This window comes from Mesocricetus auratus, unplaced genomic scaffold, assembly GCF_017639785.1.
Source record: "Mesocricetus auratus isolate SY011 unplaced genomic scaffold, BCM_Maur_2.0 Super-Scaffold_100707, whole genome shotgun sequence".
NCBI classification, from domain to species: Eukaryota; Metazoa; Chordata; class Mammalia; order Rodentia; family Cricetidae; genus Mesocricetus; species Mesocricetus auratus.
The window spans coordinates 2,753,813-2,780,955 of NW_024429269.1; the positions used below are offsets into that span (position 1 = coordinate 2,753,813).

The following is a 27,143-nucleotide window of genomic DNA, read 5'->3' on the forward strand; positions in this document are numbered from 1 at the left end:
ATGGAGGAGAGCAGTGGCTGGCAAGGCGGGCTTTCTTTTTAGTGGGCAGAAAGTCCTTCAGGCAACTCAAGTCAGACCTTCTTGTCACGTAAGATCAAACCAATCTAGGGCTTATGATATGGCTCGGCAGTCAAAGGTGCTTGTTGCCTAGTCTGAGAGTTTGATCCCTGGAACCCACATGGTGGAGGAAGAGAATTTACTCTGGTAAGTTGTCATTTTACTTCCCCATGTGCGCTATGATGCACACACAAGTGCACATGCGTGCAAAATAAATGAACAAATAAATAAGTAGATATTGGTTGACATTAAAATAATTTTTAAAAGTCCAAAACCAGTTTGTTTCCATCCAAACCATGAGCTTATGACAGCTGCTCTCTCTCTCTCTCTCTCTCTCTCTCACACACACACACACACACACACACACACACACACACACAAACACACATACACACGGTAACAGGAAGCATGATGGAGGGTTAGCTAGGCTTTGCCTATAGTTACATCAGTGAAACTAAAAGAAGTGGATTCTGGGTGTTTACTATGAAGAGACAAGATTTTTGTGTAATTGAGATCTCTCCAAGGCAATCCCATCAGTTCTGCATTCCTGGTGAGGAGCCATGTCAGACCATAACACACACACTCTAGTGCTTCTTGCATTCTTGGGATTACATCTGTCTTGTATGTCCTATTCCATCACAGAGCTCAGAAGTGGGCCCAGAGGAAGTAGAAAGTCAACCCTGGCTGTGGACTTCATGAGTGGCAACCCCCAGAAGGATCCTGTAAAGAGAAGACAAGGTCTCCAGGCAGGCAGCCTCTGGCTCTGTGGTTATAGGTAAAATCATGGAACCTCTTAGAACACAGAACCTTGTCTGTAAAGCCAGGTTCCTGGTTTTGGCTTCCCTGTCTTAGGGGTATTTATGAGAGACAGACTCTTTAAAAAACGTGTTCGGGAATCCTGAAAGTCAGCTGTTGCTGTTGCTTCCCAGAGCTGACAGCTCTTGACAAACGGGATACTAATTGCCATGTGGGTCTCGGCAGTGTCCAGCTGCTGGCAGCTAGCACCGACTCCAAGCCATGAAGCCAAGGCCTCTGTCTTCCGGGCCTCTGTCTTCCGGGCCTCTGTCTTCCGGGCCTCTGTCTTCCGGGCCTCTGTCTTCCGGGCCTCTGTCTTCCGAGCTCCCTGTTCTTTGCCCATCGCGGAATCTGCACAGCCACCTGCTTTGTCTCCCTGGGTGCATTTTAGTTCATTCTCCAGAAGCTGTGTGATGATGAATTGCAGGAGACAGCCTAGGTTTCCCCACACAGGCTCAGAGTCTCAGGCTATAAGGCAGATAAGCATCCTCCCTGGCCTACCTCAAGGGATCTACCTGGAGCTCCTTGTCTTGTCAAACTCAGGGAGCCAGGGCACTTTCTAAGGGATGTATCTCAGAGCCCAGATGATCCAAATTTGGCTTGACAATTAGATAATGAAACGATTGTAATCTGAGCAATTTGTAGTTGGTAGCAAACATTCAATCAGAAAAAAAAAAAACAATCAAAACAGAGTGAGACTTTGGGCCAAAACCTTTAAGAAGAAAGTAATGGGATAAATGTAAAACAGACACCACTGTTGGAATGATGTTCCTTCCCATGGACAGGATGTGGGCTACCAGGATTCCCAGGGCACATTAGAAAAAAAAATCTTAATTTACAGGACTCTGAGTTAATGCAAGCCATTACGAGTTTAAGATGGGCAAAAGCATGGAAGTCACAGAGTCCCTGACCTCTGCATTGACAAATTCATACAGGATGCCATGTTTGGCTCTAGATGCACCTGGTAGACACTGTGACAGAGATGTTGAAGGTCCAGAAGTGGGCAAGAAAGGATTCGGCTCTGAGAAGAAATCTCTCAGAGGATGTTTCTGGTGGCAGATATGTATAGAGCTGTCAAGGGAAGAACTGGGTTTCTCTGAATCATCTGAGGAGGCCGATGTATTAGCAAAAGGCCTATGAATTAGTTGTTTTCTGTTGCTGTAATAAAATACCATGACTAAGAGCAACTTACGGAAGAGTTTATTTATGCTTAGGGTTCCAGAGGGAGAGTCCATAACGACAGAAAGAGCCAATCCCATTTCATCTCCACACAGAAAGCAGAGGGAACAGGAAATAAGTCTATAAAGCTACAAAACCCACCCCCAAGTGATGGACTTGCTCCAGCAAAGCTCTATGTACTAACACTCCCCAAACAACACTATCAACCAGGGAATCAAGTACTGAAATACATCTGTCTACAGGGAGTATTTCTCATTCAAACCACAGCATCCTGGGTCAGCACTGAGCCATCTAGAACTGGCCATCAGAATCAAAAAGTTCCACTGTGGTCATTGTATGATCACAGCCTGGAACTTCTTTCCCAACAGGATTATCACACCAGGGGTCTCCTACATCTTGTGGCTTGCCGGACCCTGTGACCTCTGATGCCTCCCCCACTTCTGAGAGGAACACGTAATAAAGCCCCTCCATCTTGCTGAGCAGTAACTCACAGATGGCTTTGCTGCTTAGTTTGCTGTGGTCAGGGAGAGAAAGAACATTCCATGCATGCCTTTAGTAGCAACTGAGAATTGGAAATGTGGTATCACATAGACATGATGAGCCTAATAGTAAAGACACTTGAGCGTGAATCATTCCAGGAAGAGAGGAAGGAGAAAAACAAAGATCGAGAAAGGATGAAAGAAAAGAAAGGAAGTTGCACAGATAAATTTTTTAAAAAGAAGAAACTGGGATTGGTGGCGCACACCTTTAATCCCAGCACTTGTGAGGCAGAGGTAGGAAATCTGAATTTGAGGCCAGTCCAGTCTGCAGATCGAGTTCTAGGACAACCAGGGCTTCACAGAGAAACCTGTTGTGAAAAACAAACAAAAAATTTTACGGCAGAGAGGGAAAGAAAGAGTGGTAAATTATTGTCTTTCTCTCTTTCTTTTTTCTGAAGCATAAGTTACAATTGGTGCAAAATGGAATTTTTACTTTCTATTTAGAGTGTATATTTATCAAAGAAAAGCATGCAAGTATTATACTGTTTTTTAAAACAATCAGATAGTTCTTTAAGATTTACATAAGCAAGAGCTCCCTAACTCTCAACTATCATGCCAAAACCTGTTTCCCATCGACATTGATTCCAACCTTTTAACTCTTACATTTATATTTATCCCCTGCATTTGTAAAAAAAGAAAAGAAAAGAAAAACAAAAAGAAATAAATCTAACTCACATTGGGTTTGTGGGTTTTTGTCTTCTCTACATTCACAGAAATTGTTTTCAAATATATCAGTAGGGAGTCTGGGAGATTGCTCAGCATTTAAGAGCTCTTGCGAAGGATTCTGCTCCCAGCTTGTACCTACATGGTGGCTCACAACTGTCTACAATCCCATGCCCAGGTGATCCAATACCTTTTTCTGGTGCTGCAGGTGCCAGGCACACAAATGGTACATAGACACACAGGTGGGCTACATTAGTTACTCTTCTATTGATGTGATAAAGTACCATGAACAAGGCAACTTGTAAAAGAATGTGTTTAATTGGGCTTACAGTTTCACAGGGTTAGAGTCCATGATGGTGGAGCAAAAGTATGGTAGCAGGAACAGCTGAGAGCTCACATCTCCATCTGCAAGCAAAGGGTAGAAAGAGACACTGGGAATGGTAGCAGTCTTTTGAAACCTCAAAGCCTGTCACACTGACACACCTCCTCATAATCCTTCCCAAAGAGTTCCAACATCTATGGATCAAGCATTCAAATATATGAACCTATGGAGGCCATTCTAATTCATACCACCACAAAGGCAAAGCAGTCATACACATGAAAATAAATAAATAGAAATACAATATCTAATAGTAGACTCTCTAAAGAGACATGAGTCCTTGAAAAGGCAGTACATTCCTCTTAGTTCTGGAGAAAGAGGGCATTGTTGCCTGCAGGGGATTCTTTGCATGGCTTCTTCTCTGAGGAGTCCTCTCCCAGCTACATCTCCTAAAGTTGGGCACAGAACCAACACACTGTGTGACTGGTCTCCAAGCTGATGACAACATCCCAGCAGGCTCTGGGCACACTGCAGAGGACTGAAACTGATGCAGTGTGGCATTCCAAGCCCACACTGATGGCCACTCTGAGCCCCGCAGCCTTCCAGGGCCTCTTCAGGCTAACATTCCAAGTCTCAGGCCAACACAGGCAATCACACAGTCTCATATTACTGTGGGAGCCTGGCATTTGCTCAGAGACCACAGAGTGGCTCCCAAGCTCCCCTCCCAGCCCTCAGGTCTTCTTTAAGGCCAATCCTTTATGATGAAGAGGCAACAGCACTGCCCGGGGGCCTGGGGTGGGGCTGTCATTAGCTGGATGCTGGAGATCACTGACCCTTCAAGGACACAGCAGTTCGCTCCCAGTGGGAACTCGGGAGTGGGAGAATTAGCTGGAAGAACTGGAAGGGTCTCCCAGGCTGCTCTGGGGCTGCTCAGGTGTGTGAGTCCAAAGTGGTACAGCCTCAGCATTTTCTGGAAATTGCTGGCCCTAGAGTGATGCAGGGCCTCTGTCTGTGCTTTACTCCCTGTTTTTTTTTTTTGTAACCCAATCCCACTCTCACTCCAAAAGAAAGTCCCTAGCCTTTGGCACACTGAAGCTTGGTCTCTTAGAATGTGAGGCTATAGCTCAAAGAGGTCATTTTTCCAGGTGACCAGGCAGAGGTAGACACTGGATCTGGGACTCTTGACTCTTTCTCTTTGCTACCTGTATTAATTGTCGGCATTGTCAGCATCGTCTTCATTGTCATTGTTATGATCAAATACCTAACAAAGGGCTTATTTGGACTCAAGTTTCAAGGGTACAGTCCACAAATGTGGAGAGTCATGGTAGCCTGAAGGAAGGCAGCTTGTCACATGGTGTCCACAGTTGGGAAACATAGAGATGAATGCTGATGCTTAACTCCCTTTCTCTTCTTTGGAACACTGCCACCACACTTATAATGGCTCTTCTTTCTTCAGTTAACTCACTCTAGAAACCCCTGAAAGGACACAGGCTTTCTCCTGCACAACTTTAGATTTTGTCAAATTGACAATCAACATTACTCACCAACAGCCAACATCAAACTAAATGGAGAGAAACTCAATGCGATTCCTCTAAAACAGAAGCAAGACAGGGTTGTCCACTCTCTCCATGTCTCTTCAATATTATACTTGAAGTTCTAGCTACAGCAATAAGAGAACAAAAGGAGATCAAGGGGATATGAATTGGAAAGGAAGAGGTCAAACTTTCACTATTTGCAGATGATATGATAGTTTACATAAGTGACTGGAAAAACTCTACCAGGCAACTCCTACAGCTGATAAACACCTTCAGCAAAGTGGCAGGATGCAAGATTAACTAAAAAAATCAGTAGCCTTACTATATACAGAAGATAAATGGGCTGAATAAGAAATCAGAGAAACAACACCCTTTACAATTGCCACAAACAACATAAAATACCTTGGGGTAATGCTAACCAAACAAGTGAAAGACCTGTACAGCAAGAACTTTGAGTCTTTAAAGAAAGAAATTAAAGAAGATACCAGAAAATGGAAACATCTCCTATGCTGTTGGATAGGTAGGATCAATGTAGTAAGAATGGCAATCTTGCCAAAAGCAATCTACAGATTCAATGCAATCCCCATCAAAATCCCAGCACAATTTTTTACAGACCTTGAAAGAACAAATCTCAACTTTATATGGAAAAACAAAAGACCAAGGATAGCCAAACAACCCTGTACAATAAAGGAGCATCCAGAGGCATCACCATCCCTGACTTCAAGCTCTATTATAGAGCTATAGTCCTGAAAACGGTTTGGTATTGGTACAAAAATAGAGAGGTAGACCAATGGAATCAAATTGAAAGCCCTGATATGGACCCACACACATAGGAATACCTGATTTTTGACAAAGAAGTTAAAATTATACAATGGAGAAAAGAGATTTTTCAACAAATGGTGCTAACATAACTGGATATTGGCATGTAGAAGACTACAGATAGATCCATATCTATCGCCATGCACAAAACTTAAGTCCAAATGGATCAAAGACCTCAACATAAATCCAGCCACACTGAACCTCTTAGAAGAGAAGGTAGGTGGTACCCTGGAACGAATTGGTACAGGAGACCACTTCCTACACAGACACTGAGATCGACAATTAATAAATGGGGCCTCCTGAAACTGAGAAGCTTCTGTAAGGCAAAGGACACAGTCAACAAGACAAAATGGCAGATATTCACCAACCCCACATCTGACAGACGACTGATTTCCAAAATACACAAAGAACTCAAGAAGTTACTCACCAAAACACCAAATAATACAATTTAAAAGTGGGCTACAGAACTAAATAGAGAATTTTCAATAGAGGAATTTAAATGGCTGAGAGACACATGAGAAAGTGGTCAACATCACTAGCCATCAGGGAAATGCAAATCAAAACAACTCTGAGATGTCATCTTACTCCTCTCAGAATGTTTAAAATCAAAAACACCAATGACAGTTTATGATGGAGAGGATGTGGAGAAAGGGGAACACTCCTCCACTGCTGGTGGGAGTGTAAACTCAGTACAGCCTCTTTGGAAATCAGTATGGCGGTTCCTCAGGAAAATGGGAATCAACCTACCACAAGATCCAGCAATTACACTCTTAGGCATATGCCCAAAAGATGCACATTCATACAACAAGGACATCTGGTCCACTATGTTCATAGCAGCATTATTTGAAATATTTAAATGGAAGCAACCTAGATGTCCCTCAACTGAAGAATGGATGGAGAAAATGTGGTCCATTTACACAATGGAGTACTACTCAGCAGGGGGAAAACAGGGAATCTTGAAATTTGCAGGTAAATGGATGGCATGAGAAGAAACCATCCTGAGTGAGGTAACCCAGTCACAAAAAGACAAACATGGTATGTACTCACTCATATAAGGATTTTAGACACAGAGCAAAGATTATCAGCCTACAATCCACACTACCAGAGAAGCTAGGAAACAATGAGGACCCTAAGAGAGACATACATGGTCCCCAGAGAAGGGGAAAGTGACAAGATCTCCTGAGCTAATTGGGAGCATGGGGAGAGGGAAGAGGAAGTTAGGAGAAAGAGAAGGGAAGAAGAGGAGGGGAGAGGATGACATGAGAGGAGCAGGAAGATTGAGTCAGGGGAAGAATAGAGGAGAGCAAGAAAAGAGATACCTTAATAGATGGAATAGGTTTAAAGAGAAATCTGGCACTAGGGAAATGTCCAGAGAACTACAAGGTTGACACAAACTAACAATCTAATCAATAGTTAAAGGCTACCTTAAATGCCCTTCTCCAATAATGAGATGGATGACTACCTTATATACCATCCTAGAGCCTTCATCCAGCAGCTGATGGAAGCAGAAGCAGACACCCACATCTAAACACTGAGCTGAACTCTGGAATCCAGTTGTAGAGAGGAGGAGTGATGAGCAAAGAGGTCAAGACCAGGCTGGAGAAACCCACAGAAACAGATGACCTGAACAAGGGGGAGCTCATGGACCCCAGGCAGATAGCTGGGAAGCCAGCATAGGACTGTTCCAGACTTCTTGAATGAGGATGTCAGTTTGGAGGTGTGGTTAATCTATGGGCCTCTGGCAGTGGATCAGTATTTATCCCTAGTATACAAAAGGACTTTGGGAGCCCACTCCACCTAGAGGTACACTCTCTCAGTCTAGACACACAGGGGATGGCCTAGGCCCTGCTCCAAATGATGTGACAGACTTTGATGATCCCCCATGGAAGGTCTCACCCTCCCTGGGGAGCACAAAGGTAATGGGATAGGGGGTAAGTGGGGGGCAGGGGAGGAGAGGAGGGAGAGGGAACTGGGATTGACATATTAAACAAGATTGTTTCTAATTTAAATATAAAAGTGGGGAGAAAAAGAGGAGCCGGGTGTTGCTGGTGCACGCCTTTAATCCCAGCACTTGGGAGGCAGAGGCAGGCAGATCTCTGTGAGTTCAAGGCCAGCCTGGTCTACAAAGTGAGTTCTAGGACAGCCTCCAAAACAATACAGAGAAACCGTGTCTCAAAAGAAAAAAAAAGAAAAGAAAAAGAGAGTAGAGCCACCTGTACCTTACTAGCAACTAAGGGCAGTTGCCTCAAGCTACGGTTAAGATAGTGACCTCAAGCTATATTCATATTGCTGTTTCTTTTATTACTATAAATTTTCAATCTGAAACAAGCAAAAAACAGTTTCAAAAAAAGCATCCCCCAAAGCAATGGACTAACTTGTTAATTCTACTAATGATTTACATGGGTGCCTTTTTATTAACTCTGTGTAGGAAAACAGGGAACATGCTTGAAACATTTCTGCTGCTTCCGAGACAAGTACTTGTGGGACTGAGTGTGACACTGTCCTCATGAAGTTCATTTTTACTTGACATGATGAACAAACTGATTGATTATATGTGATTATACAGTGGAAACTGGCTTGAATACAAACCTTTCACTTCAAACAACTGTCAGTATCTGTGGCCAATGAGGAGATGAGCCCTTAGGAGAAAACCAAAGCTGTATTCCAATTTGTGCTCACTACTGTGAGTGTCACAGCTGCCCACTACTTCAGGACTTTCCTGGTGACTCTACTGAAGAAATATGACTTGGTGATATTGTGTGATAAAAGGTCTCAACACTTAGAATATCTGCTTAACCTAGTGGACAAGTATTTTCAAAACGCCTTAAGTATAAGATCATGCACCAGTTTTAAAAAATGCATTCACAGTACATAAGATAATCCACATGGAGTGTCACACACATGTAATTCTGGAATTTAGGAGCTGAGGCAGATGAGTTTAGAAAAGAGAAAAGAGAAGGGCCTGTCTCTCTCTCTCTCTCTCTCTCTCTCTCTCTCTCTCTCTCTCTCTCTCTCTCTCTCTGTGTGTGTGTGTGTGTGTGTGTGTAAAATAACACAATGGATTTTAGTGTAACAGAATTTGAAGACAAAATTCACTGATTCAGTTTCAGCTCCTACACTGCGACCGGCCTTTAAGAAAGCACCATTCTTGGGTACTGGGGATATGGCTCAGTGGTTAAGAGCACAGGTTGCTCCTGAAGAGAATCCAGGTTCAATTCCTAGCACCCATATGGTGGCTCGCAGTCATCTGTGACTCCAGTTTTAGGTGATCCAGTGCCCCCTTCTTACCTCCATGGGCATCAGACACACAGGTGCACCCACATATGTGTGGGCAAAACATCCACATACATTAAAAAATAAAGTACATTTAAAAAATAAGCCACCAGTCTTCAAGGCCATAGAATTAAAGAACTAACCCACTGATAAATTAAAATAGATATTAAAAACCATTTCCCCATATTCCAGCTATGTATTTGTCTGTGTGAAGTGAAATTTTCTTTAAATTTAAATACCAACCACAAAGAGTAGAGCACTATGGGGGTCCAACTAAGTCTCATTTAGCGGGAAATCGAATACCAGCGTTCATCACCCTGTTTTCTGACTGCGGAGGATGTGAGCAGGGACCCTCAGTCCTTTAGACACGAGTTCCCTGCCACCGTGGATCAGACACTAGACTCTGAACCAACATAACATTCCTCCTGTAAGTTGCTTTTGCAAGGGTATGTTACCACAACCGCCAAAAAGTAAATAACACCCTGGTCTTAGGTTTATTTCCACAGGACAGCATTACCTCTTTCTCCAAAGCCTCGGCACTGTTAAAGCGAGACACAACCTGGTACCTGAGGCTGAAATTTAAAACTTTCTGCTTGATGTTTAAGCTTTCAAAGGTATAAATATTTGTCTACGGTGATGTATATGGTCCTTGTCCTTAGACTTCAAGAGTCTACTCAGGACTCAGGATGACAGGTTTGGGGCTGTAAAAGAAAATTGTACCAGAAATAATGATGTACTGGTTTTATGTTACATAGAAAGTCCAAAAGATGAGGAATGATTTTTATTCTGCTTCAAACAAAATAAAACAAAAACAAAAGCAGCAACAATTTTGGTTATTTGGTTCCAGGCTTATTTTCATCACTTCAGGTTTAAGTTCCCCAAACTAAAGTTTTGTTCCATGCGGGCCTGCTTTGCTGGGGGACATTCGTAGGAGGAAATCTTGCATGCCCCTCCGAAGCTGTGCGTTCTCAGCCACCTCCCTCAGGCTTCTGTGGAGCTTTTCCATCTCCTTCTGTTCACTCCTGACATCTAGAGTGAAGCAGACAGGTATGCGCAGTCAACATTGTCTCAAGAACAGAGACCGGCCCCTCCTGATGAAGCCCTGAGCAACCCTGTCACTTATAAGGGTATAAGATCTGGAAGAATCAAGATAATCCGGTCTCCTTGTTTTATAAACAATCCAGTCAAGTCAGGGAATCTCTTTGTTACTTGAAGTCTCATCTCAGCATGGATGAGGAGGTCACCCTTAAAAGGGCCACTTAAAAAGCCTTGGGAGGCTGGAAAGTTGGCTCAGTGGCTAAAGGGGATTATGGCCCTTGCAGAGGATCCCATCTCAGGTTCCAGAATTCACACTGGGCAGTACACAGCCTCCAGGGAAATCCCATGCCTCTGGTCATCCTGGACACCTGCACTTATGTGAGTACACACACACACACACACACACACACACACACACACACACACACACACACACACACACACACACACTGTCTTAGAAAAAACCTTCTGATCTTCTCTTAGGCCTCCTGAGAGCCCAGTGAAGGAGACACAAGGCAGAGGACACAGTCAGATCGGCCCGTACCACTTCCAGGCACATCTCTTTCCCCTAGACTGCCTTTCTTGCCCAACCTCTATTCCCAGTGAACTTGCCTTGCTCTGTTTTGGCATCAAAGATTTTCATTTTCCAATCTGCATTCTGATTATGTCTTCACTGTGGTTAGTTTGGTATTTGTTTTATATGTTTGTTTTGTTTTGTTTTGTTTTTGATTTGTTTGGTTAGTTATTTGTGTGTTTTAACGTTTTTGTTTTGAAACAGTGTGGATCACTTTTTAAATCCAGGCAATCCTCCAGCCTCAGCCTCCCAAGTGCAGGAACTGCTGGCATGTGCCGCCAGGCTCGGTTATGATGGGTAATTTGTCCAGGCCACAGTGTATGGACATTTGTCAGATTAGTCTGACTGTCTGTGAGCTACTTTTTAAATGGGTGAACCTCGAGTAAAGCCACCACCTCCCCTTAATGTGGCATGCCACAAACTGAAGGCGGCCCTCCCTCTGAGTAAGACGAGCTTCTCTGATCACCCTGGTCTTCACCGGTGCCGTCAGTTCATGGTTCTGCACAGACCACCTTTGAACTCAAGCTCTTTCCAGAGTCACCAGCCTGCTGCGCTCTTCCACCAAATGTTTGATGAACATGACACCCACAACCGAGTGGACCAATTCTTCAAATGTAGCCCTTTCCATATCCACACACACTCTCTGTGTTCTGGTTTTCTGGAGAACTCTGGCCCACACAGTCCTCAGAGGAGAAACATCAGTTTAACCTTAGGTCTGACTCCAGCTGTCTGTCATTAGCTGACCATCCGTGGATGAACCTGCCTGAGCCTGGCCTGCTCTGGAATCCATGACCAGGAGGTGAGTAAGAACCCAAGTCTCTGCCTTGATGAATCTCTGGAAGGTCTCTGCCTTGATGAATCTCTGGAAGGCCTCCCTCCCCATTGCTCTTCAATCCTGCATAGGTGGCCACCATTCAAAGCTACCCTCTAGAACTTGGCTAACACAGCTTCCCCAGTGTCTAGCCTGAACCATCTCTCCTTGGCAGCAACTATAATAACTGTTTGCTACTATAGTGAATCCTCCCCTCAGGTCTCAAGTGTCATTCCGGATGAGACCTTCCTTGGGCACCTTCCCCATATATTCTACTTGCTGGTTTGCTATTCCCTGTCTCTCTCCTGGGAGCCCCTTGAATGTGACGCTAATCTATTGTTAAGTGAAAAAAAACCCTCCAGTTTTGAAGGTTCCATTCTGACAAACCAGGCAATACTGGAATGCACAGTTTGCCATTTGATCCTCTTTATAACCTTGGCATCTGGCACACTCTTCTTTTATGATATGCTTCATCTAGGCAGGTAGAACTTAGATCAAACCTGGGGCAGTACCCTGTCCAGAAGGCCTGGACAGTTTGGAAGACCTTCAGCAAGTATGAGATTTCCTTAAAGGCAATCAGTGATACAGTGACTATGTTAAGTCCTCATGGAGACGTCCTTCACAAATGAGTACATGCCATGCATGCTTTCTTCCTCTCTCCAACACATGCTGGGCATGGCTTTTTACTGCTGTGTCCTGGGATGGGGTGTTTCATGGCTTCCAGCGGTTGCTCCACTGCCAGCTAGCCACGCGTCTACCATAGCCTGTGCCACACTCACATACTGCAGCTCTGATAACCCTGTCTTATCTTGTGATACCACACTTACTGCAGCTCGGATAACCCTGTCTTACCTTGTGATACCACACTTACTGCAGCTCTGATAACCCTGTCTTACCTTGTGATACCACATTTACTGCAGCTCGGATAACCCTGTCTTACCTTGTGATACCACACTTACTGCAGCTCTCATAACCCTGTCTGTGCCATTTTGTGCCCACATGAGGCTGCTGAGAGGGCTAATTCCTAGATTCCTGGGATGCTGAGCCGAAGCACAGGGTAAGTTTTGCCAGAAATTTCTCAATTACTCCCCCACACACACACACACTTGGCCACCATCTCATTTATACAAGGTAGTTGGATGAGGCTCTGGGCGGGGAAGGGAGGCAGAGCTACATTCTCAGGGTTTGGTATATCAGGGGAATCTTTTTCCTCTGCCACCAGGAAATGGTATCTTCTCTAAGGAGGCAACACCTTGGAAGAAAGGTTGTGGGGACAGAGGGGGGTTTGTGGGTTACTATTTGCCAGTTGCCAGATATGGAAACTCGGGAGTAAGCATGGCCTAGGCTGTCTCTTTTACTGCATCAAAAAGACAGAGCAGTGGCTAGCATCTCTATGACTTGGGAGACTTAGACAAGACAGCACCCACTGAGTCTGAGCACTAGTCTCTGTTGGGTCCTCAGCAGAGTGGGACAGTTAAAACCATCATCTGCATGACTTGTTCTAGAAATTCTCACCTTGATATCTATGCTTTTAAATTTTTATTACTTATTTTAATACATTTGTGTTTTGACTACATACTTGTGTGTACACCATGTGTGTGCAGTACCCACAGGAGTCAAAAGAGGGCATTGGATCTCCTAGGGCTAGAGATACAGATAGCTGTGAATCACCATGTGGGTGCTGGGAGTTGAACTCAAGTCCTCTAGCAAAGCAGCCAGTGCTCTTAACTGCTGAGCCATCTCTCCAGTCCCACTTTGATGTCTTTGAATTCAACCAGGGACAACTACACACTTGCCTTCCATGCAAAAGCCTTTCTACTCACCTGCAAGCTCCTTGTAGAGACCATCTCCCTGGGGGGAAGCAAGGGTCAGCATGGTAGCGATACTTCCCTTGACCTTCTCTGTGATTCCATGCTACATGACAAGAACAGTAGATGGGTTAGGATGAGGCAGCCTAAGGGAACGTAGAACTCTCAGCTAGCTACCTCTTCAGCACCATGCTGTCTGCCATGATGATAATGGACTAGACCTCTGAACTGTAAGCCCAGCCCCAATTAAATGTTTTCCTTTATAAGAGTTGCTGTGGTCATGGTGTCTCTTCGCAGCAATAGAAACCCAACTAAGACACTGCATAGCTGATCAATTTAGCAGAGACTGACCAATAATTCAGTAGAATAATCTTCTGCTCTTCATTTTCTAAGAACATTATAAAGGGATCCACTTATTTTCATTTTTAGTTAGTTGGACAGTTAGTTACCTAGTTTGGAGAGGGAGGGGACACATGTGCCAGCACACATGTAGAACCAGAAGACTACTTGTAGGAATCAGTCTCTCCTTTTACCATGTAGGTCAGGGATCAAACTTGGGTCACCAGGTTTGGCAGCAAGTGCCTTTACTTGCTGAGCTGTCTCATCAGCCCAGAGATTAGTTTTTAAGGAACTTATCTCACATTAAATATGTGTAAAACAAAATTCCATTCATTTGGTAAAAGAAAGATATTTAAATAGTTAAAAATTGACTAATATTCTCAAGTTTTGAAAAAAGTCAGAGGACAGAGTACAAAATAATCTTATTCATTCTTATCTGTCTACATTTTTGTGATTTAAGTTGTATATGCACTTGGTCAGGATATTAGTCCCTTTTCAGTGGCAATGTTTCATTGAGCACCAGTTTCTACTAACTCGGTGGCAATCAACTCTATAGAGCTTGGTCGGTATTCCACATGTACTTCTGGACTATGATACCATGTTAACTGAGTAGACACAACAGCTGCAAATAAACAAGATAGCTCCCACCTAGTCCAAGGGAAGTTCCATGCTTTATACAGCAGAGACTGGGTTTTCTAAAACTGAAGTGGGGAGACTTGGGGAAAAGTAGGACAGGCCATCTCAGGGAGGTTAGTGAAGAGTTGGTCTGATGCTGCCACTAGCTAGCTTCCTGTGGTGGGTGGGATGGAGGTCAGTTAAGCCTGAATGATGACAGAAGACTTTGAAGTCATGCTTGGCCAGGGAGGGGCTAATGAGACTAAGAGGAATGTTTTCTGTCACTTGGATGGGAGAAGGTAGCAAGCCAAGAGACAGACGCAGAACCAAGTCACACACACACACACACACACACACCTGACACCTACACCTGACCAGATACTTAAGTCCAAGAGGACTTTTTCTTTTTAACTTTTAAAAAATCTTTCAAATAATCTTTTTTATTTTACATACCAATCCCAGTTCCCCCGCCCTTCCCTCCTCCAGCTCCTATCATCCCCCAAGCCACCCCCATCCACTCCCCAGGGAGGACAAGGCCTCCGATGGGGAGTCAACAAAGTCTGTCACATCACATTGAGGCAGGACAAAGGCCCTGCCCCCTGTATCTAGACTGAGAGGGTATCTCTCCAAAGGGAATGGGCTCCAAAAAGCCAGCTCATGCCCTATGGATAAATCTTGGTCCCACTGCCAGGGGCCCCATAAACTGCCCAAGCCACACAACTGCCACCCACATTCAGAGGGTTCAGTCCTATGCAGGTTCCCCAGCTGTCAGTCTGGAGTCAGTGAGCTCCCACTAGCTTGGGTCAGCTTTTCTGTGGGTTTCTCCATCATGGTCTTGACTCCTTTGCTCACATTATTGCTCCTCCCCAAGAGGACTTTTAGGGACCATTTCAGAAACAGATGGATTTGAACTTGAATCTGTGCCAGGTTCTACCACTCACTGACCTACGGTTGGTTATGTTCTGACTTCTACTTACCAAAATTGTATGGAGCTGAGCCATCTTCCTTATTAAAAAATAAGATAGCTTCAGATTATGCTACTGTTGGAGATATGGGCACCGCGTCACCTGATCCTGAACTCTATCTAGCTCTGCCTCTCAGTAGCTGTGGTCTCTTGACTCATCTCTTCCACTGGGTTTGTTAATGCATAAAAGGGCTACAACAATAGTACCCACCTCACAGACTTGCTGGGGATTCAGTGAGGAAATGCTTGCAAAGACCCAAGCACTCAGCTAACTACTGTGGATGACTGTCCAATGGATGACTTTGTTTCTAAAGTCACAGGCCTGTGATGTAGCCAGCAGTAGTGCTTGGTGGCAGGGGAGAAAGGAGGTTGGCTCTGTGGGCACTGGCTAGGCCTGGGACAGAAGGCATCCAGCTCTACCTGGCCCAGGTGTCTACTATTTCTCCTCCGCCAGTTCCCCACTTGCCCTCCCCAGGACCGGACCTCCCCCTGCAAATGTAGGGTACCTTCAACTGTCGAAACTGGTGCCACATTCTCTCTTGAGCCCTCTCAAACATGCCTTCGGCCACCTGCCGTTCCACCCCTCTTCTGATGGCATCCTTCATTCTCTCACATGCTTTTTTGCCAGTGATCTGAGCTGCCTCTGACAACAAACAAACAAAAAACAGATAGCCACAGTCACATGACAGCAGGGGCTTGCTTCAAAACCTATGACATCAGAAGAAAAGTCAGGCATGCAAGCAAGCAGAAAAACACATGTGTACATATATATCTCATGTTAAAACAAAAAACACACCCAGAATTCAGAAAACCCAATGACTGAATTAAGCAGGCTACAAAATCATTTCCTAAAATAAACTCAAGAAGGGTCCTGAGAGTTGATCCACGAGCATCTAAAGAAGGCACAAATAAGAACTGTGTCCTAAGCTACAGGCCAGGGGCTCAGGCAACTTGCAGATAGAGAGGCCCCTCGGTTCCCTTCCCTGCATCCTCCAGCTGTTTTGGTGTGTAGGCTGAGAGCGTTACAAGAACTTAGGTTGGAGGGATGAGTTCTTATAAAGACCCAGCAGAGCAGGAAGCTGGTAGGAAGTAGGATCCCAGAAAACCAGGAAGAGGAAGTATCTCTCTGGGGCCACCTTCGTAGCAGGGCTTCAGGTCATTTTGGATGGAGATGGTGACAGACTCGTAGATCTTCCTCTTCCTACGGAAGATGTGACTCTCCAGGCCTCCCAGGATGGCGCTTATCTGAGAAAGCATGTAAACACAAGGCCATTTGGCATGGTTCCTCTGGCAGAGGCTCTCAGGTGTGTCTGAGTGTATGTCACCCCAACCCCTGCCTTATGTTAGGATTGGCTGTTGTGTTGACGAATAGTGTTGCCTTGACAGAATCTACAATATCCAAGGACACAAGCCTCTGCGAATATCTGTGAGAATTATATAGATCAGATTAAATGACCTGTAGAAATCATATATGAAATTTCTGGTTAACGAATCTATAGCAATCATATATTAAATGTGGGTAGCACCACTACATTCAGTGGGGCATGCATCAAAAGGAGAAAGCAAGGTTAGCACCCATATTCATCATTCACTGTAGCACCCACCTTCATCATTTACTGCTTCCTGAATGTGGGTGCAATGTGAGCAGCTGCGGCCATGATTTTCCCTCAGTGATGGATGTACCCTCAAACTGTGGGCCAAGATAAACCCTTCCTTCCTTCTTTCCTTCCTTCCTTCCTTCTTTAATTTTCTTTTGTCAGGATTTTTATTGGGAAAAGTAGCTAATACAGCTATCCACATGCCATACCAACAGCTCAGCTGCCAGATCCCCGTGGGCAAGACCTCTACCTAGAGCATCATTATTCCCTAAAGGAATCCTACAATACTTGGACAAAGACTCGCACTCTACAAAGTGTGTATTAAGTAGAACACAGACCCAGAGAAGGTCTTTGAGAGGTCAGGGGCACCAGAGTAATTCCTAGCATCGTCATGTGATTCTAGTTAGGCCTGGAGTTGTCAACACTAGCAAATAACCTAAAATAATGATAATAATAATAATAACAATGATGATGATGATGATGATAATGTCTGACTCCTCTAAGCTTTGCTTCTTGGCTCCTTCATAAAATTGGCAGAAATGATGGAGAGGTTAGTGCCAATCTTATGATGGGATGCACATTCTTATACATTTACGTGTTCCATGAATATCCCGGGGTCTGTGCCAACTTCACCACTTCAGATGCCCTGGCTAATTGCTTCTCCATGGAACAAAGCTCTCCTGAGTGTCCTAGGCCTCCATGGTGGTCTTAGGTCCTCTTCTCTCATGCTCATCCTGCCATATCTTACATCTCACAGGGCCCTGAAGAGAAGCATCTAGTCCATAGACAACCCAGGGAGAAGACAGCTGTGGATCATCTTTTCCACTCTCTTTGAGGAACACACCTCCTGGATCAGGAAGCCTCTCTTGTACCCATCGTATTTCCAGCCATTTCTTATCCCGATTTCTGTCATTCTCTCCTCCAGGGAATGTTTGAAAGCATCTACGTGCAACATGAAAGCAGAGCCAGCTGGCTTCCCATCCCTATGGAAGAAAGCAATGCATCCGGTTAAGAAGTCACGATGGTGACCGTGGGGACAAGACAAGCATGAAACAAAAGAAAAAAACAACGATGTCAGATCACCCATAGTGTGCCAGATCCTGGGCTGCTCTAGGCCTTTGGCCTCAAGACCTATGTAGTCCCTTGATGAGATGAGAAAATTGGGGTACAGAGAGGATGGCGGACATTCCCGAGATCACACAACTAGTAAGAGGCAGAGACTGGGCTCACCTCAAAATTCACTGTCTGTGGATTGCCAGTGCTAGCATTAGGGAGGGTGGGACTTGAGCCTTCAGAGACCGGTGAGGTGTAAGGCAGTAAAAAGAAGGGGGTGTTCTCCCCTTCAGCATATCTGAGAAGGAAGAAGCAGCAGGCTACCAAGAAAATCGCCTGAGTTTTGAATCCTGGGGTTTTTTTCATGATCTAGTGACACTGGGAAGGTCTCACAGGTCTGCATGATCTGCTTGCTCACGTGTCAAGGACCAAAGCCACTCTGTAGAGTCACAGGAAGCATTTGAAGACACAAATGTTGATGAGCACAGCAGAGGAGGCTGTACTGAGTAGTGTTCTAAGTGTGTCTGACAGGGCGGGGTAGAAGATGGCCCAGATGTGTTTAAAGAATGGTGGGGACAGGTTGCTGCACTGGGGATCTGAAGACCCTCTTTCTGTCGGTGGAGGGAGAGTTAGAGGTCAGGGAAGAGACCCAGGGACAGGCTGCTGCACTGGGCATCTGAAGACCCTCTTTCTGTTGGTAGAGGGAGAGTTAGAGGTCAGGGAAGAGACCCGGGGAAGGGACCCTGCCCACAATTCATGTTCATGAGCATGCACCAGAAGCAGGCAGCACCCTCTCTGAGCCACTTTTTCTTTTAAGACTTGGGGAAAGTTCTGAAGGCTTTGTGCCTGCTCTATTCCACAATCTCCAATCAAAATACCCTGTCCGAGGGCTCAGATCCCTAAGAAAACAAACCCCCTGCTGCACATAGGAGGTATTTGAAAAATAATGGCAATCACAATATTAGTCTACAAGCAACATCTTCATCTGCACCTTGGGTCACCATGGGAAAATTTTAAGTTAACCAAACCAAGACAGCTTTTGTGTTGTGCCAGAAGCTAAGCTTTCCTTCTCGAATGACCAGCTACTCTTTACACTTTCAGAGCCAAGAAAATAAATTCTTAAATCCGAGACTCTGGCTTGATGTCCTGCAGATGTGTATTTATAAGAGAGAAAGATGAAAGATTCTTTACCTAAAAATGTCTCCAAACACAGGGTCAATCTGGTCATAGATAGGCTGAGACAGGGCTCCGTTCAGGTCAATCCTGGCCAGAGTCCTGGAGGCATAGACGCCATTTTTCAGGCAAACAGCTTTCAGGGTCTGGTGAAAACCTTGGTTTCCTCTACTCCTCTAGATAAACAATGAATTAACAAGTCAGTAGGAATTAACTGGGAAGTCATAAGGTCACATTCTCATTGTTATTGGCCAAAGTTCATTACTAAGAATCTGTGGGATGGAAATGAGACAGCATGGTCTTTAAATGTGTCCTTAAGGCATTAATCAATCATGGTCACATCTCTAGGTTGACTGGGAGGCCCTGCCTGGGCTTCCAAAGGTCTCTGGTTCATGCCAATTATAAGCCTCTGTGATGACTTATACTGTCAACTTGACAGACTCTAGAATCACTTAGGATACAAAATTCTGGGCATGCTTAACCTAACTCTAGGTTAAATTAACTGGGCAGGAAAACCAACACTAGATGTGGATGGCACCATTCTATCCACTGTGGTCCCAGAATGAATACAAAGGACTAAGCAAGCGAGGCACCAGCGTTCATCTCTCTCTACTTCTCGGCTGCGGATTCAATGCGAGCAGCTGCCTCATGCTCCTGAAGCCATGCTTTCCCTGCCAAGAGGGACTGTGCCCTCAGACTGTGAGTCAAAGCAAGCCCTTCCTTCCTCAAGTTTCTCACCGCTGTTTTGTCACCAGCACACTATCTGGCCTTGCCAGACAATTCCTCATTTGTTAGTCTCCTCACTTGTCACTCTCTGACACCGGAGAGTCAGATTTGTTGAGCTCAGGCCCAGAACTTCACCCATCTTTATGTTCACATCTGACAATGACTCAAATAGTGACTGACAACTATTTTTAAATGAACAACTATGGGATAAATGAAAAACAATGTGCTGCAGACTAACGGTAAGTATACATCTTGGAATCCCTGAGGAACAGTGCAAATTTTGTTGACTATTTAATGAAATACAATTGGATTTATTTATATTTGGCATTTCCCCCAGGCTAGTAAGTCCAGAGATAAGAAGGAGAAATTATTATTATTATAGTTAGAGCTATAAGAAATATCAATCAGTTTTATCTAGATAGCGATCAAGTGAAGACAATAAAAACGTGTTTGCTAAAAGTTCTGTAGGACATCATGAGCTTTTTTGTTTGTTTGTTTGTTTGTTTTGTTTTTACGAGACAGGGTTTCTCTGTATTGTTTTGGAGGCTGTCAGTCCAGCCCGGCCTCGAACTCACAGAGATCCGCCTGCCTCTGCCTCCCGAGTGCTGGGATTAAAGGCGTGTGCCACCACCGCCCGGCAGACATCATGAGCTTTAAACAGTGATTTATCTTAAGAAAAGAGCTACACCAATATGTATAATATATGGTGCTATACATTGTAATATCTCTCCTTCCCTGTCTCCTCTCTTCCTAAATACATTCCAGACACTTGGCCCCCGGCTGGTGGTGCTGTCTAAGGCAGTTGTACAGCTTCTCAAATGTGTGGCTTAGCCACTGGAGCCGGTTCTCAAGAGTGACATTTGCCTCTGTTTTCTGATCCATCAAGATGTGAAAGGCTATGCTTCGAGTTCCCACCACCATCATCCAAAGAGAAGCCCTAGGTCCTTGCCATGGTGGACTGTACCCTCTAAACTGTAAGCCAGAACAAGGCCCTCCCCGCTTAAGTCGCTTCCCAGCCTCAGGAGAATAATGTGTGAAGTCATACGTTATTCAGGGCTTTTCCTGAAGCTAGTCTGGTATGATTGGCATTACAGACGTCTGAATGAGGCGGAAGGATATATTTCCAAGGGTCCTGCTTTTCACCGCCAGTGGGAGATGTCACTCCTCTCCACACAGGAAGCTCACAACCCTGCCATACATTTTCACTACTAATGTCAAAGTCATTTTAAAAACAGCTACAACATATTACTGGAGCCTTACTTCCAGAACTAGAATCTTCCATCTCATCCTGCTATGTGGCTAGGTCACTACCACTCCTTAAGTTGATGGACATTATATACTAAACTGTGCCCCTTCCAAAGCTTAGGCATTGGGTTTCTAATACCCAATATCACCCTATTTAGAAGTGGGACCATTAAAGGGGCTATTAAGGGATTAAGGGTAAGTGAGATCTCAAAGATAGAACCCATATTCAATAGGATGGGAGTCCTTATGAGAAAGACACTGGTTATGCAGCATGTACACACACACACACACACACACACACACACACACACAGAGAGAGAGAGAGACAGAGATAGAGATACAGAGACAGAGACAGAGAGAGAGAGAGAGAGAGAGAGAGAGAGAGAGAGAGAGAGAGAGAGAGAGAGAGAGAGAGAATGTAAGGTCCATGAGCAGGCCACTGTCTCCAAGTCGGGAAAATATGTCTCAGCAAACACTGCCAACATCTGACCTTATGCCTGTGCTATCCTGTCATGGCTGCCTGACAGAACTCTTTCACCCCTAGTCTTACAGAATTCTACCCCACATTTACAGCTCCATCTTTGAGAAACCCCACACAACTGACTGATCTATAAAACTATTTATTCCAAGCAAGGGGCTTGCAAGATGCTCCTTCTGTCTAACATAACTGATAATAGCACCAATGCTGAGAGATACGTAGGGCAGACAGACACTTAGCATCCCCATCCTATGGGAGAGATGATCAAGAAATCTCTAAATGGGCTTAACATGCTGAATGGTTTGTGCCTTGCCCAGATGTTTAGTGGAACCGACACTCAAACTAAGAAACTCAAACCATGAAGCCCAGACCTCCTATTGAACTGCAGACTTAACTTCCCACACAGCCACAGGGGTACAATCCTCCATGCAGAGGATTCCCTACATCGAATTTTCACTCTTTCCCTGCTGCTGTTTGCTTGTTTGCTTGCTTGATTTTCATTTGGAGTTTTTCAGATAGGTGCTTACTCTTTATCTCCCCCAGATTACTTGGGAGCTTACTACATACCCCGAAACTTCACAGCAATCCCCCAGAATGGTAAGATTATGGGCATGAGCAAGCCATGTCTTGCTTTCTTCTAGATCTTTCTAAAAAGCAAGGTGATAATGTAAGAGGCATTTGGAGATCATGCTGACCTTACTGAAGAGCACAGGTGTTCCCTGGAAAAGGCCACTCACCACCAGGCATGTGCTGAGGATACGGCGGTAGGAAGCCCTGGCCACTTGGACCCCTGCCTGTAGGGGCTGCTCCATTCGAGCAAAGCACTGCTCAATACTCTTCCCCAGCAGCTCCATCTTCTCCTCCACAAATCGCCTCAGGCCACCCACGTTCAAGTGCTCCGTCTAGGGACAAGGTCACAAAGAGCATCAGATTCCTGGAACCCTGTTGCCAGGAAAACCCGTCACCAGCACAAGATTTTGCAGTTCACCCAGAGTAGATTCACCCTGGCTGATCCCAGAGGGCTTCCTCAGTGCACAGACATCCTTGGGTCTCTTAGCATGGAAAACAGAACAAAAATGCCTGTTGAAGGCTATTGGAGGAAATAACTGACTAAAAATAACTGTCTATACACTGGTTGCTCTTTATGTTGAAGAAATCTTTCATCTTTTACCAAATGACAATTCAATTATTATGAAAGCAAAATTTGGAGTAGAATCAAGACAAGACAGGGCACTGGGGTGAATACGATAAAAATATATTATATGCATGCATGAAATGTCATAATGAAACTCATTAGCATGAATGATTAATAAATACTAATATAAAATGTGAAAATATTTTAAAAAGAAAACAGATTTTCTCAATGTCATCTGAATTGACTAGCATTGGATGGTCCTAATGGTCTTTGGCTTTACACAAAACAGTTTTTGAAGGTATTGTTCCTTGGACTTCAATGTGCCTTCAATTTTAAAATCTGAAGGCCTAAGATTCTTTGTTCCTAGTCAGCCTCTAAGTGAACTGTGTTGTGGAATATTATCTTAAGATGTGTTAGATTTGTTTATGCTGTGGAATGTTTGTTTAAATGATGCAAAGATATGTTTCATCCTTTTATGTTGCATCTGTTTAACTCTGTGAAGCTGTGTTACTTTGCCTGTCTAAAACACTTGATTGGTCTAATAAAGAGCTGAACAGCCAATAGAGAGGCAGGAGAAAGGATAGGCAGAGCTGGCAAGCAGAGAGAATAAATAAGAGGAAGAAGGAGATCTAGGAACAAGAAAAGAGAGAGAACTCCATTGGCCAGCCACCCACAGAGTAAAAAATAAAGGAAGGTATACAGAGATAGAAAAAAGTAAAAGCCCAGAGGCAAAAGAAGGACAGGATAATTTAAGAAAAGCTGGCAAGAAACAAGTCAGACTAAGACTGAGCATTTCTAAGTAATAATATGACTCCATGTGATTTATTTGGAAGCTGGGTGGTAGGCCCCCAAATAGCCAAAAGAGTAAAAAAGAAAAAAAGCAACCAGCTACAGAACTGATGTGGACCTTCAGCCAAACTTTGAAGAGCAAAGCTATAAGATCATAGAAATAAAGCCATGCTCCCATTTTCTTGAAGAATGCTGCCGATGAGGAAAAACAACACACTCAGGCATGCATTGTATGACGATGTTTTACACAACCATGAACTACACAGATGATAGTGACCTCATTACAGGGTGATTTGACAGGGCGGAGATATGTGAGAAGCTGTCCTGTATTCATGAAAGGACACACTATGAGGTTTATGCAATGATAAGGTTGGTAAGGACATATTTCTCAGAACAAATCCTTGCTGTAGAGTGGTAGATATAAAGAACAGTAAGAGGGGAAGCTGGAACTTTATATGAGTAAGTCCAGGGTTCATTTGACATTGAAATGTCATGAGCTACTTACTACTGATCCTAAAAATAATTACTTCACCTAACATCACTAGCCACTCCCAGATCTAAACTTTTGGTTAGAAACACAATCTTAAAAAAAATGATAAAGCACACACATTTTAGAGTTGATTCCTTTCTTTTTCAGGAATCCAAAGGCACTGATGGAACTCTTGTCTTCCAACTTTCCATCAAAGAATTAAGACCATTACCGGAGGCCAAGGAATTTTGAGGAAAGCTGCTGAAATTCCTGGAGACCTCCCCAGTGACATTCTCATCAGCCTCTGCCCGTGTCTTGTATGGCTTAGGTTTGGAGGCAGGGATGAGCCCCCAGGGGCTGCATGCACCCCTGAGTAGGCAAAGAACAGCAAACAGGGACAGACACTTCCCGGTTTGGTCCCAAAATACCCTGACCTTGTGTTTGTAAAACACACGCCCACCCACACACGGCATCACGTTTGATTTATTTTCCATCGGCACTTCCAAAAGCAATCTTGTGTTGGGCAAAAAGACATATTTCACCCCGCAGAACTTTTTCAGGGAGTTGGAAGGTCAAACCTTTCCCCAGCTATTTCAGAGGACAATAGTCAAATCAGAAAAGGAAAAGGAAAAAAAAAAACCTTCTCAGATGCCTGGAATTTCGCTTTGTTTTGTCTCATGCAGCTAAGCCAGAACAAAGCCTGAGAAGTGTGACAAATAAACAGCTGTGTTCCATTCCCCACTCCACAGAGTCTTTCAGATGAATTATGGGGCCAACCTGCCACTCTGCTTATTTTCACACTGAGGTCAGGTCTCTTCTCTGCCTACTCTTCCCCAGTGCAGGACCAGCCCAGGACCTCTTCCAAGAGCCTGCTTAGCCCCTCCCTTTCCTGGACTAGTTGGTCACATAGATGTGTGGAAACACACAACAGAAAACTGAGGGAGAAAAGCATGCTCTGTTTACTCAGAACTGCCGTAGCTTCAGTGTGGGGAGAAGCCCTGTGTGGTTAGTTAAGGAATCGTAATTGGCTCCCTGTGCCTGGTTAAAGGTTAGGGAAACTCCTCATCAAGGCCTGGCCAATTGGAACTGTTGGCTACAGAAGGTGTCCAGCTTCCTGGATTGTTACTAGAGAGAGCCATCTGATCTCTGGCAAACGTTCAGACTTGGAAACAGAGGGCTAGCTTCCTGACTGGGTGCAGAGGGTAGGAGTTGGTTTGCTGGACACCTTAGAGTAGGGTGTGAGTCTGGGTTCCGTTTTCATATGCAGTCTGGTTGCTGTCTGAATACACAGTCTCTTAGAAAGAAACAACACAGTGATTCAGTGAAAGGGCTGGTTTTTCTCCCTAAGTCTACAAGACTCTACTTTGGCAGTTAACTCCCTTCTGGTGTGTGCATGTGTGTGTGGGGGTCATCTATCAAAGAGACACCTGTCCATTTCTGCGACAAAGCATAATTTTTAAATGAACATCCAAAGGTCTGCGTTCTAGACTGTGAAGATAAATATCTAGACTTTTGCTGGAACTCCTCCCCTCCAATCCCCTTTCTTTCAAATTATCATTACACTTCCTGTGACAATCCAATGAGACTTGTCCCCTACAAGCTTCTATGTTTGAAGCACTAGTCCCTACCTGGTGGGGCTGTTTGGGGAGGCTGTGGAATCCTTTGGACATGGGGCATTTTCCTGAAACTTAACCAAGATGAGATGTATTTAAATGATGGCTGTGTGACTTGGCTTGTAGACAATCTGTCTTTTATCACCTTAAAGACAAGACTTGCAGTTTAAAAGCCTGGAGTCCCTTTGTGTCCTGGTATGCTGTGAGGTCCATTCCCCCATGCCAGGAAAGGAGGAGGGATTGTGCAAAGGCAGATGAGATTCATATCAGGTGAAGGCAGCTAGGTGGTCCTAGGTCAGCAGAGGTGACCTAACTTAGATCTGTTCCAGTGGAGTGGAAGACAACCCAGGGGTCTTCCTTACCAGCAGGCTTTCCTCCGAGTTGAAAGTGTCTGTGAGGAGCAATAGGCCAAAGGCTTCAGTGACATACTTGGTCACCAGCTTCCTCTTCTTGTCCAAGAGCCTTTTTCTAATATATTCTCTTAACTTGGGGATTTCTGGAATTAACAAGCAGCACAAATAATATTGAAAAGACGAGGCATTTATAACAATAAAATTCATAAAGGTAGTTCATGAAGCAGTTTCCCTGGCCCGGGGAACATGTCACACTTCTGCTCCTGAACCACCATTCATTCAACTATGGACACATCTGTTAAGACCTGTGTAGACATAACCCCATTAGGCTCAGGCTAAGCCCCAACTTGAACCCTTGTCTGACTACCAAGAGCCCTGGGGTGCCCATGGGCCTCAGGTTTCTCTAGTCTTCCTTTGTGCTCATGGCCACCACCATCTAAGACTGACTTTCCCTTTCATCTTTGCACATGGATGCTTATCAGCTCCTTATTTAGACTCAAACTTGTGCAGAGAAAGGAGCCAAGCCTCCTGTTTTCCCTACCTCACAGACAAGCATGCAATACACATTCATTAACTATGCCTGATACCTGTAACTGTGTAATTAAAGAATCACAAGCCATACACTAAGGATAACCCAGTGTCTTGACTCTTACTAATTCTGATAAAATTTGGAAGAGAGAATTTTGATCTCAGACACACAGCAATGCAAAGAGGTAACAAACTGATTATGTGTGTGTGCACACGCACACACACTCACACTCACACACACTCACACAGCATATAATATGTACCAGTAGGTATAGAAACTGTGGTTAAGTGGGAATAAAACTTTTCTGTGGCATGGACATTCTAGAGCAGGATGCTTAGAGTGCCAAGCTTATTCTTTCAAGTATTAATGGTTAAGGTTAAAAAAAAAAGGAATTACCACTTTCTTCCTCAGTAAGGAGGGCCTGCTGCCAGTACTCATGAGCACTGACTGTGTACACCAGATCGGAGGCTTCCAGAAGCTTGGAGTCGGCTGGCAGTTTTCTCTGCAGTAGGGGAGACAATAGACAGCAGAACAGGTCAAGGGCAGGGAAAGAAGCACCACAGAGGCCTCAGAGGCACTGTAGGCAGCCTCAGCTAATTCACCTTCAGCTGTGTGTGTGTGTGTGTGTGTGTGTGTGTGTGTGTGTGTGTGTGT

The 27,143-nt window shown here is 44.5% G+C and overlaps 1 protein-coding gene across 1 annotated transcript in view; it reads right to left on the bottom strand.

Annotated features, from left to right (window-relative positions):
- Positions 1-10,002: 10,002 nt before the first annotated feature.
- Positions 10,003-27,143, bottom strand: part of Nuggc (nuclear GTPase, germinal center associated) — a 40,846-nt gene continuing 23,705 nt past the window's right edge. The window contains exons 10-18 of the mRNA XM_040740677.1: positions 26,886-26,991; positions 25,970-26,103; positions 22,339-22,503; positions 19,171-19,328; positions 17,771-17,909; positions 16,465-16,573; positions 15,835-15,971; positions 13,426-13,516; positions 10,003-10,208 (exon numbers count right to left, since the gene is read on the bottom strand). Of these exons, the coding sequence (XP_040596611.1) occupies positions 10,063-10,208; positions 13,426-13,516; positions 15,835-15,971; positions 16,465-16,573; positions 17,771-17,909; positions 19,171-19,328; positions 22,339-22,503; positions 25,970-26,103; positions 26,886-26,991 (1,185 nt within the window). The 3' untranslated portion in view covers positions 10,003-10,062. The remainder of the gene's footprint in view (positions 10,209-13,425; positions 13,517-15,834; positions 15,972-16,464; positions 16,574-17,770; positions 17,910-19,170; positions 19,329-22,338; positions 22,504-25,969; positions 26,104-26,885; positions 26,992-27,143) is intronic.